Genomic DNA, 11,631 nt, shown 5'->3' with positions numbered 1-11,631 from the left:
TTGGAAATTTGGATAATCAAATAGATAATGCTGAACAAGCTGATTGTTTCCCCCCTCTTCAGCACTATACATTGGCGATTTTTGGTGTCAGATAAGTGTCATGGATTCTTTAAATTAACTTATTGCATTACGAATGTTGAAGCCATGCCCTAACTTCTTAGAGTTACTTTGGTTTCCCCTTAAAATTGGGGGCGAAAAATCCAGAGTTGAGTACAGGGTTTCAATTGTTCCGAAGAAATAGTTCTCATCCATTGTGGTAAAGTTTTATGTAATAAATTCCAACATTAATGGTTTCTTTTAATGTTTGTAGACACCAAGTTTTTTTTAACGTTTAGGAGACTTATTTGTCTGATTTTGTTTTTTCTTATCTTGAAAATTTATCTTATATTCTCCGAAATAGGAAGAGTTCTTTGATTCTCACATCTGAAGGGGTGTTTGGTTGGGGAAAAGTTTTAAGATAGATCGGTAAGTGAGAAGTGGGAATATGTAGTAACTATGTTTGGTTGAGCCATCTTCTTCACTTACCCACCTAAATAACTTATCTACCAAACCAAGTTGCCTACCTTTTATCATGGATATAGCCGGCGAAATTTGTCCTTTGAGCATGTGGTATTTGTGAAAAGCAACCAAACTTTGGGGATATGCTTTTGACCAAAAGACTTGGATACCCTCTCTTAAGTGGGTATTTGACAGCATTGTAAAGTGGCAGGCCACCAAACAAAATATTTACAAACAGGGTTATTTTCGTAAAATTACCTAATTTTTCCATCTATATTTTACCTACAACTAAACGTATATTTCATAAAAGTTACCTAATTTCTCCAGTAAAATTTTTTCCAACCAAACAACTTTTTTTTATATTTTTCTACCTATGTCACTTTCCAACCATTTTCTTATATATCACATTTTCCTATTATTCATAAAATTTCTCCTCAACCAAACGCCCCCTAACAGCTTCTTTATTTAATTGTAAGCAGCTAAGCATCAACACTCTACATAAGTGGAATTCTGGATGTTTAACCCAAATAAAATGCAGAACAAAACAATATGCTACCTGTGAGTGCCTTCAATGCAATAGCCCAATAGTTTCACCAAGTTCTTGTGCCGCACATGACCAATAGCCTCAACTTCCACTCTGAACTTCAGGTCCGATTGAGTGGTTCATTCATCCATGCATATTGTCAGCTCAACATAAACAAAGATAACCCAGGGTCAGGTCCATAGTTCTTTGTGACCAAACATGAAAACTTGAGGCTAACATTTGCTTACCTTCAACCAGACAAAGGATGACTCAGTTGTCCACCACCATGCAAGGTCACTTCAGTTTGGTTCGCGAGTGGCCAAGTGCTCTGCAACCCACACAATGAAGCTACAAGCAAACGTTCAACAGTGCGTAAGTACTTCTCATCGCTGGTAATTACACAATTGAAGATAATATCAGAGGGTATATTTGGGATGATTTATTGTGGGCCCATGTGACATAGCCGGGTTTCATAAAAAAAACCACCCCCTCCTTTGCTTTTCAAACAGTGCGGATGCATAGCTAAATGGGGCAAAACGTGAAATGATATGCATCGTGGTTCCCTGGGCATTGAGCCATATCTCCTTCAACCAAACGCATGCTTCCCAGAATCCTTGATTCATTTGCATGGGGTAATTTAAAAACCCCTCCAACCAAACACCACCTAAAGGAAAACCAGGAAAATAAGATTATAGATTGTCATATAATCCCCGTTCATCCAAAGTTGCTAAGAAAAAAATAATATAGTTTATCTTCATTCCGGTACTATTCTTCAAAAATTCTTCCGTATGGTATTTGGTAAAGTAGTCCCTGTGAATTGATAACATTTTGCAAAAAATTTAAACTCGTAATACACAACACTGTAAAGAGGACTATATCGTCTTATGAGATTTTATTTAATACATGAAGCATTAAATTAAAAAATTAAAAGCATTCAATATACTGAGAACTCAACAAAAAAAGTAATAATAATTTTTTTTAGGTAGTTAGGGAATTATGGGATGATTCATTGAGAGCATATATAATTATTCAAAAATAAGATAGAGATACTAAATGCATAGGTAAAATAATAGCAATCTGTTATAAAAAAAATAAAAAATAATAATAATAGCAATCTCTCAAAAAATGATGCTATAACTAGAGGTGAAAGTGGGTTGAGCTGGACCTAATTTTGCTCCGAAAAGTTCAAGCCTAGGCCAAAAAAAATTTATTTGGCCTAGTATGAGTCTAACTGTTAGCCTGCCTTGACCCGTTTATAAAAAAACAAATGGCCTGACCTAGCCCGTTAGCCTGTTAATTTTTAACTTCAAGCATAATCATGATCAACTTTACAAAATACTCAAATTCTGTTGCTAAACTAAAAATCATAATTTCAACGTCCAAACAGAATCATGAATCACAACAAAACTCATACAATCTGCATTTAAGTCATTTTCAAAAGCAAAATGCTCAAACAAAATAATATATATTTCATCAGATCCAATAAAAAAATCCATACTATGTAAATTAAAATAAATACATGAATCCAACAAATATAACATGATGCTTGTAGTAAGTATAACCTCTCCCAAAAACCTTTTAATATATTCATATACACAATCTAACATGCTGATATATTGGTTCTTCCTACATAAGAAATAAAGTCAGATTTCTATTAAAATATAATCGAATAAAATTAAGTTTTAAATAATTGCAATTGATTAAATTTATATCTTTTTTTTTTCAAGGCATACTTATTCTATTTTATGTTATTTAAAATAAATAGTATAATATAGGCCGGCCAATAGGCTTATAAGCCAGGCTTGAGAAAGTGAGCCTACAACTATTTTATTAAACAAATTTTTTCAAGGTCCAAACCTAACCTATTTTAAAAAATATAATAGATCAGATCTGGTCTGACGTAGGCCGACCCGATACAGTCGTAGCTATAACGGTCTACGTTTGGAAAGTCATAGCAATTGGTTACATTAGGTCAAAGCATCCAATGATATTTCACGAGGGCCTCAGGCTTTTTCTAACAAGACATGATTTAAAGTTCACAGGAACAGCATTAGATGTTAAGTGGCAATGAGGGTGATGCTTATTCGCTTTGTAATTTGGAAATTCTCAGCGAAATTGAGCGCCCATAGTATTAAAAAATATTCCATGGTCCCCTTTCTATCTCTCTCTCTCCTCTTTTTTCTCTCCTCTAATTTTCTCTCACTCTCTCTTCCCGGCTCACATGTGCCGGGACAGCTGAATATTCACTCCCATGGTATATTGTTTTGCTTTGCTAAATGAATGCGAAAGATTTAGACACAAAATGTTTTCCCCAGAGATGACATTGGAGGTCAGATTGGAGCACGGATGTGTTGGGACGTCCCTCCCTCAAAGAAGTCGAAGTCGAGTTCGGAGCTAGTCACCAAGTTGGCCAACACGCGGTAGAAAATAAAAAATGCAGAAGTGAGAGAGAGACAAAGAAGAACACACAAACTTTTTAACGTGAAAAACCTCTTCCTAAGGCAGAGTAAAAATTACGGAATATTAGTTCAAAAAAATTACAAGAGTCAAGTTTTCCTAATTACACTAAAGGTATACTCAAACTTCACCAAATATAGTGGTATTTTCAAATTTCTCTAAAGAAATCGCACTCAAACTTCTCTTTAGAGATACCCTCAAATTCTAAGCTTTAGGCTTCAAAAATCTCTAACCAAAATTACAATGGTCTTCAAGTGTATATATAAGGTGAGAGGAATCTTCTACCTTCTTCCATAATCTTCTTCAAAGTTATGGTGGTTGGGCAGACATTAAGCCTTGCATCAATAAATACGGTGCATGTCAGTATTAATGAAGGAAACATCTCAATAGGATGACCTCAACACTTGAGGTATTTGACCCTATTAGTCCATGGATCATGGGCGAATCCATGAACACTTTTTAGCAGATATTTTGCTGATATTATAATTGGAAATGCAATTTTCGTCATTTGTTGTTTGAGTCACGGTATTCAATATCGTATGCAATGTCTCCATGGTCTTCATATAGCTTTGATTCTTCCGTGAGGGAAATTGTCTGTTTCACTATTTCTTTCTTTCTTTCTTTAAATAGTATAAAAAAAAAATTATTGACCATGGAATTTTACAAGGAGGCTGGTGGCTGGCAATCAACTAATCTGAAAGCAATGAAGCACCGATATGTTGTTTGCGATACGTTCTTGATGATACAGGATGTTGATTACCATACAATATGTGTCCGATACGTTTCCGATACGCGTATCCGATACGTTGGAAAAAAAATTTAAGGAGTATCGGTGCTTCATAGTCTGACGGTGATATACTTATCTGCCGTACCCTTACCATGTAGGATACACAGTATGCTTCACCCAATCTTACCTGCGTCGACATGAGTAGTTAATAATTTCACATGATGTCCAGTTAGTATATATAGTTGTTTTTCTTCGGCCATTCCAGTTGGTATGCTGAAAAGTCATTGTTACGACTTCGATACTGGGCATCTTCCTGAACAACCATCTCAATTGCCCATGCTAAACACATATTTAGACATCATTAAAAAACAAAAATTGAGGACTTGCCCGAGAATGACCTTTTTTTTTGCATTTATTCAGTTTTAGAAATCGGGGCTTCAACTATCGTATGAAATAGTTTGCATTAGCCTGGTTTTCTCTCTTCCCGTTTGCTATTACTAATAACGCGAATTGTCTACTGTAGGGTAAAGCGTGGGCAGGATGCCCCGTTTTGCTCCTATGGATGGTGGCGAAGGCAACCCCTTGATGCCTATTCTAAATGCCTATTCTCAAAAGACGCAGGTCTGGGACGTATTTCACAAGCCCTTCTCGTTAGATACGAGAATGATTTCTCACCTCATGTGGTTCAGCCTTTGCCCTTAGCACTTAGGAATGTGATTGGCCTTAGATTGGAAACTAACAGATTGTGCTACTAATCTGGTCATGAAGTATTAGATCAGAGATTATTGGGAAGACAACATTTCCGTATATTATAGCAATGCACTTCTAATCTGGGTAAAATATCTCAAACAAATTCTACACATTCTTTTTGCGAAAATAAAAAGCAAGCAATCAAACTCCAGCAACTAAGATCAGTTGGTTCCTAGTGTATAGTGTATGTAAAGCCTTTGGTTTGCGTTCATTCACTAAGGTACACAATAAGGTGGACTTGGAGTAGCTAGACGAAACAATTTACGCGCAATTGGTATACAAAGTATGGTCTTCGAAAAAGGAACTCCTTTCCCCAATATGTAGGGACAAATAATTATTTCTCAATCTATTAAAATTTTTGCCAATATACCAATAGCCTCCCAATAAATAAATGCCACATAGTTGCATCAACAAATGGAGAAGGCTAGCTCATTTGATGTCATGGAATGACGGCAAGACAGCAATAAGAGGATCTCCATAACCAACAGGCTCTGTAAATTATAAACAACGAAAAATAGTAAGATATTCATCACAACTATGGATGTCCACCCTCCCCAAAATCATCAGTCGGAGTAACAGAACCAATATATATTTATATATTGATAATATTGCCTGAGCATTGATAGTGAGCATTAAATATTGCAACAGGACAGTATACACAATAAATTGCTTACAAGATAGTGGCAGATATTAAATCAAGACCTTTAAGAGCTAGACAATGTGTTTAAATTTAGTCAATAGCCAACAATAATTAGAAAACCCATGAAAACTTATAGCACAACTAGCAATATACTGTAAATTACATTGAACTAAATTAATATATCATAAATATCCTGTGACTTTCCAACATGCAGCAAATGCACATCAAAAAGCATGCAAGACATACTTTCACACTAGTATGGAAGACATCTGAGTATCTTTGACATGACGGAATTTGAGATCCTCATTGTTTGGTAAGATAATTAAAAATCTTTCATACAGTGCGTGGACTATGAGAGAGTGTGGATCCTAGATTCTTAGACGTCCAACGTGCCCATGTTTAATATGATAACAGCATGTCAAACATAAGCAATTAGGCATCCAAGATGATAGAATATCATACATACTAGTGGGAAACTGCTGGAGAGCTAAGTGGCACCCAAGATGGTAAAATTCATTCTTAAAAACCAGGATGCACTGGACTAACTACAAGTAATTTTTCTCCAATTTCAATGTTTACTTTTAATTTGCTTCTTCCATGCAACTAAGTTTCAAAATACTTAAAATAGAGACTTACAGAATCTAGAATTCTTATGAGCTGCCATATCATTTTTGCAATATTTTATTACTCTGGAGCCACACTACCACTTTCCCTATTTCAAATTCGGATGAATATTGAATAGCACTTCTACTACTTTTTTGTTCTTCCAGAAGCCTAGTATTACTTGAGTCCCAAATCAATAAACCCAGACATTTTGTAACAGAAGGTCATAGACATTATACCTCCATCCTCAACAAGTAGCTTCAACACTTCTCCAGCCACATCCGTCTGCAAAATTTCAAAAATAAAAGCAGTCAGGAGAGGTAGATATTTAGGAAGGAATCACAATTAAAGAAACTGAGACGGATCACCTTAACAGGAAGTCCAGTGCCAAACTGATCCAAATACCCTATGACTTGACCTTCTTTGATTACATCACCCTATAGATGATAAAATTGAAAACAGTCGATTGAGTGTATGCAGAAATGCTAGAATTGAATCAGAAAATGAAGATATTGAAAAGCATTTGTAGCCAGTACAATGAGAATGAGGTCCTGAATCAACTTGACCCAGCAACTGTAGAAAAGATATCAATAATTGCCCCAGTATAGAAATATACTAATATAGATCAACCCATGTTTGAATACCAAAGAATATCTAATTTGTATCTTTCACAGATAAGTTTACAAAGTATTCCTACATGTTAGAATGTATTGATTTAATGTCCCAATTGTGCGCAAACATTTAGAAACTAATATTACAATTAACTGCTTTAGTTATTGTAGCAGAACCAAATATCAATAGAGATGGAAAATCAGCACAAAACTGAGAAATTATATGTAAAGTTCAACCGAAAAGAAAGTTTACCATCCATTTTGTGGTCATAACCTGGACCATACAGTTTGGATTTTAGAGTAATCCCAGATCTGGAAGTTAATTGGCCAAAATGTAAAACTACAAAAAGTTTTACAGCACAGCTGTGCCTCTGGTGAGTTCATATAATCTATTCTTATAATAATAGAACCAACTATTTAAACTTTTTTAATTATATTCACATTGTTTTAAATGTATTAGTGACTCAATATTGTTTTGTTAATGTCAAATAATAATCTAACATTTTTAAATGGAAAATATCCATAAAGTAATATAGTAATAGAAAAGCATCTATTTTTACTGTATAAGCTGAGATTTTCATTATTAGAATATTAGTTATTACCACTTTTTTCTTTTTTATACTGTAATCCAGTTGTATTGGTCAAGTTTATTAAAAAGTCAACAGATGCAAGTTTGCAAGTTCCCATCAGGAGAGTAGGCTGACAAGCAAGCAGACTGACGCACAGGATCCAAACGTCTGCAGTATTGCATGGGGCAGCTCATATGCTACTGGTTGAACCCTAAACCAGAAACATTTAGTTTGTGTACCTCAGAATCTTAGTGCGTGACAAGCACATATGCACCTAAATCCAATGGTGTAGTTCACAATGAGATGCCATGAGGAGGGAGTATCAAGTGAATTATGTGATCTAGGTCATAACAAGCTGATGACTTAAAAACACCACAGCAGAGGATAGATAATGACAAGCATGTCACATGTACCTCTTTACAGATAGGAGGTTGCTTCTTCCCTTTCACTGTTCTACCTCTTCGGAACAAGCCAACCTGACAAGAGAGAAAGAAAGAAAAGTGATTGCAAACTATACATAGCTCAAGTCAGAGATAATTGGCGAAAGCAGAGCTTATGCATATATTGATAGATGGCATACCGTAGGAGATGATACTAAGACATAGGTATTGGTGCCAGAAGCCTCCAATGCTGCCAACTTTGAAGACTTCCCTATGGAGACATTTGCAAATGGGTTGGTCTTTGCCGGAGATGATTTTGGTGGCGACGGTTGCGGGGTACCAGGTGCTGATTCATCCATAGGTTTACTTGGAATAGGTGGAGGTGTAGTTGGAGAAATATTAGACAAAGGAGCTTTTGTTGCTCCAATGTTTCGCTTAAGATGCATCTCAAACTCTCCAACCTATAGTATAAGTAAAATAAGGCCATGTACAAGGTCATCCAGCTAAAAAACATGTTTCTTTCAATGAATCAGAGAGAAATTAAAGATATGAAGTTAGATCAAAGTTTTTAGGTACAATGTTGTATAAAAAACCAATCTGATACAGTTGTTTACGATCAAATTTGAATTACAAGAAAAAATATTGATATATTCAGATAGGACATTAGGCACAAAAGCACCACAATCTCAAGCTTGAAATGCAATGTGCTACAATATTGACAAAAGCACCATTACCATTACCTCATTTTCTACAAGCCTATGACATATCTTGAGTAAATCAAATTCATTGCTTTGACTTATGTTTCAAAACACAGCATATTACAGGGCTATGGACAAATCCAGTTCACTAATGTGTGTGCATGAATTGTTCAAACCATATCATCTCTATAGCCTCTTGCTTTAAAGCATACACTGTGAAGTTTCTTTTCTTCCTTGTTATTATATTTAAAGTACTGTACTTCAAAATTAGAAGCAGTAAATAAGTGAAGTAAATAAGTGACAAGAGGATCACCTTTACTTTCAGCTCAGCTATTTCAGTCTCATCACAAACCTCTAATATCAAAGCCTGATCATAAGCAAACCAGACATAAGTACGGATTTATCAGATTTACATTGAAACATGGCTGTTAAAGGATGCAATTGTGCCATCTTGTACAAAAGCCAGCAATCATAAGTAAAAAATACCTTGTGTTTGTTTCTTCTAATAGCTTACGTAAAGTATTTCAATAATAATAAAAATGAAATTGCAGGAAAATAAAAGGCAAGGATAGCTATAGACCTCAAATCCATTAGGAAAAGTAGCAGTTTGCAAAGGTTTTTTCTCCAATGAGTCTTGTGGCGTACTATCCAAAGAATCTGCAACATCATAAATAATTGACAGGTCAAGAAATAAGAATGTTAAGTAAAATTTATTAAAAAAGAAATATTCTAATAACCAAGTATAACAAAGTAATAGTATGTAACCTTCAAACAGACTTTCTGATTTACCATAATACTGATCAGCAACAGAAATAGAATGACTTCCTAATATTATGTTTACATGTAAATAACAAAATACCTAAAAGAAAAATGAGACAATTTTTGTATGTAAGGGAAAAATACTCTCTTCTGTCTTTTTTCTTTCTAATAAGTATAGAAGAGTTCAGGAACATTATCTTGGATCACATATATAAAAATATAAACCCACTGGCCAAATTTTTTGCAACTGATTAATGTATCTCTGAGACAATTATACTAATAATGAATAAGACTTATCTCATTCAACTCACAGCCAAAAAGAACAAAAACATAAGTATGTGATTCATTTCATAATGAATATAACCCACCATCAGACTTGGTCGTGTTGATAGCTTCGGATGTTTTTGCACATGACACTAGTGTTTTCTTCCCCTTGGTGAGAGAATTGATATGCTTCTCATCATTTGTTAAGCACTGGATGAAAAGCCTAGTTTTAGAGTGCCATCTGACATTATGGCTGGGAAATACAGTTGGCTTCTCAAGCGAGGATCGCATTTGGGACATAGTGCCTATGGGATCTGAAATCCAAGTGTAAGTATTAAGCATCTGTCGCAAGGATTTTTACTTTTTATAATGGCCATCCAGGTAATAGGGACTTGGTATAGGTATAAAGAGACAATATTAATGCAAGAACGAGGCATTCATACATACATACATGTACATGTGTGTCTAATGTATGTTAGGACAGGGAGACAAACACATACAAATGATATCAGTGTAACTTAAAACTAAATAAACCCTCAAAAACACCCCAATGGCATAAACACAATCATTGTGTTAGAGTTGCAATAAATTTTGTCAAATTGCATACGTGAACATGACTCAAGGCAACACAATCTTCTGTAGCCAAACCAATTGATATAAGATTAGGCAGCTGGCCAGTTAAGATGCTACAATGAAAAGAGAAGCAACGAAGTTATTCTTGGAACTAAATTGATCCTTTAAGATATCCTAGAAAACATTAAGAATCTTTAAGTAAAGAATTAAACCTATTTCAATAAGTCAGGGAAAAAGATTGGAGCTCATTTTTCTATCTAACAAAAGTAAAATAACAAAAGAATAACTCACCAACTGAACACGATGATTTCTGACAAACATTTTCCAATCGAATAGTAAATAGTAAACAGCATATAGATGCCGCAAAATTTTTTAAAAATAAAAAATAAAAACACAGGTCCTAGTCATCTTGTGTCCCACATGACCCATCAGGATGTCAATCACATGCTCTTTGGTCTCTGGAGAGCATCCTTCGGTTATTTGTTGAAACATCAAGGAGTGCATTCAAGTGTCTTTATGAAAAAATATTAATGCTTGTGATTCTGGTAAATAATTGATACTAAGCATGAGCATAAAATAACTTTCCTACTGCTGCCCCGACTCTCTATTCACTTCTTCAGAGTTGCTCTTCAACTCTTTTTACTCCTTTCTCAAATAGAGAAGGTTAAATTAAGCTTCATATATTACAGCAATCAGGAACCAGTCAAGCGAGCTAAGACAACGAGTCACTTCGGGATGAAAATTTCAAAGGTTTGTGCAAATCCCGAAAAAAAAAAAAAAAAAAAAAAATTATCTACAATCTTCGGCAGTAAGTCTGTTTTGATTTCTCATAAAAGAATAAATCAGCAGAACAAGAACTTCATCCTAAGTTCAGCATTTAATTTAAAATGATTATAAAGTTTCATAGCTGAATAGATTTCAAACAAGCACACAATGCGAAAAGAGCATAAACGTAAAATGTTTCTAACATTGTCAGAAAGCTAAATTAGCAAGCTTCTTCGCAGTTAAATTATCCTCCTAGCTCAAATATCACAACCTAATCCAACTGTTACACCTTGATTCCATTAAATTAGTAAGCAGAAAAATTCCTAAAAAAAAAAAAAAGTTCATATACTCTTAATCATTTTCAGTTTTAGTTTCCCTCAACATCACATCAATTCAAGCAACATCAAAAAAAAAAAAAGCAAGATAAGAAATCGCAAACACACAAGCATAGATCGCACTCTGCGAAACACATTCATAACAAATATGCAAATACAAATGAGGAGAGAGAGAGAGAGAGAGAGAGAGCGATACAGTGAAAGGATCGAATGGCAGCGGAGGACTCCATGGAAGAGAGAGAGAGAGGGGGGGATATGCAGAGAATGGAATTGGAATGGGAGAGAAAAACAATGGACGATAGCAACTTATTATAGAGAAAAGAGAAAGAGCGAAGTGAAGTTCAGTTAAGCGAAACGGGGAAGGAAGAGAATAAAATCGATAAAGTAGTTGTTAATGTCTCTCTTGAGATTTCCGCCACTCGGCCCACTCTCATTATTTTCTCCGTTCCAATTTCGGAGCTTCTTCTCGCTAACGTGCA

General features: G+C 34.9%; 1 protein-coding gene across 3 annotated transcripts; it reads right to left on the bottom strand.

Moving 5' to 3' along the window:
• Positions 1-5,021: 5,021 nt before the first annotated feature.
• On the bottom strand, positions 5,022-11,631 carry LOC133317211 (uncharacterized). Of its 3 annotated transcripts, XM_061519047.1 has the most exons (10): positions 11,349-11,631; positions 9,709-9,793; positions 9,584-9,651; positions 9,037-9,113; positions 8,770-8,823; positions 7,959-8,219; positions 7,792-7,854; positions 6,567-6,635; positions 6,438-6,483; positions 5,022-5,446 (listed from the first exon to the last, which is right to left on the bottom strand). In XM_061519047.1, exons 1-10 carry the CDS (start codon positions 11,380-11,382, stop codon positions 5,385-5,387), a joined length of 819 nt encoding a protein of 272 aa, XP_061375031.1. In that variant the 5' UTR covers positions 11,383-11,631; the 3' UTR covers positions 5,022-5,384. The 3 variants fall into 3 exon arrangements, with proteins under 3 accessions (XP_061375031.1, XP_061375030.1, XP_061375029.1); XM_061519046.1 differs by having other exon boundaries at positions 9,584-9,784; positions 11,349-11,630; XM_061519045.1 differs by having other exon boundaries at positions 9,584-9,793; positions 11,349-11,629.

The sequence above is a fragment of the Gastrolobium bilobum genome, unplaced genomic scaffold, assembly GCF_033153095.1.
Source record: "Gastrolobium bilobum isolate Gb01-03AN ecotype WA unplaced genomic scaffold, APGP_CSIRO_Gbil_v1 utg1269, whole genome shotgun sequence".
Taxonomy (NCBI): domain Eukaryota; kingdom Viridiplantae; phylum Streptophyta; class Magnoliopsida; order Fabales; family Fabaceae; genus Gastrolobium; species Gastrolobium bilobum.
Note: the sequence above shows the minus strand (reverse complement) of the source record. Positions and strands in the feature narration are given on the sequence as shown.

Bases quoted from the DNA above. Each gene is read 5' to 3' on its own strand.
- LOC133317211 (XM_061519045.1), bottom strand. From the start codon at position 11,382: ATGGAGTCCTCCGCTGCCATTCGATCCTTTCACT. The intron at 7,855-7,958 runs GTATGCCATCTA...CTCTCTTGTCAG, and splicing joins TCTTAGTATCATCTCCTACG to GTTGGCTTGTTCCGAAGAGG. The intron at 6,636-7,791 runs GTACATGTGACA...TATCATCTATAG, and splicing joins AACCTCCTATCTGTAAAGAG to GGTGATGTAATCAAAGAAGG.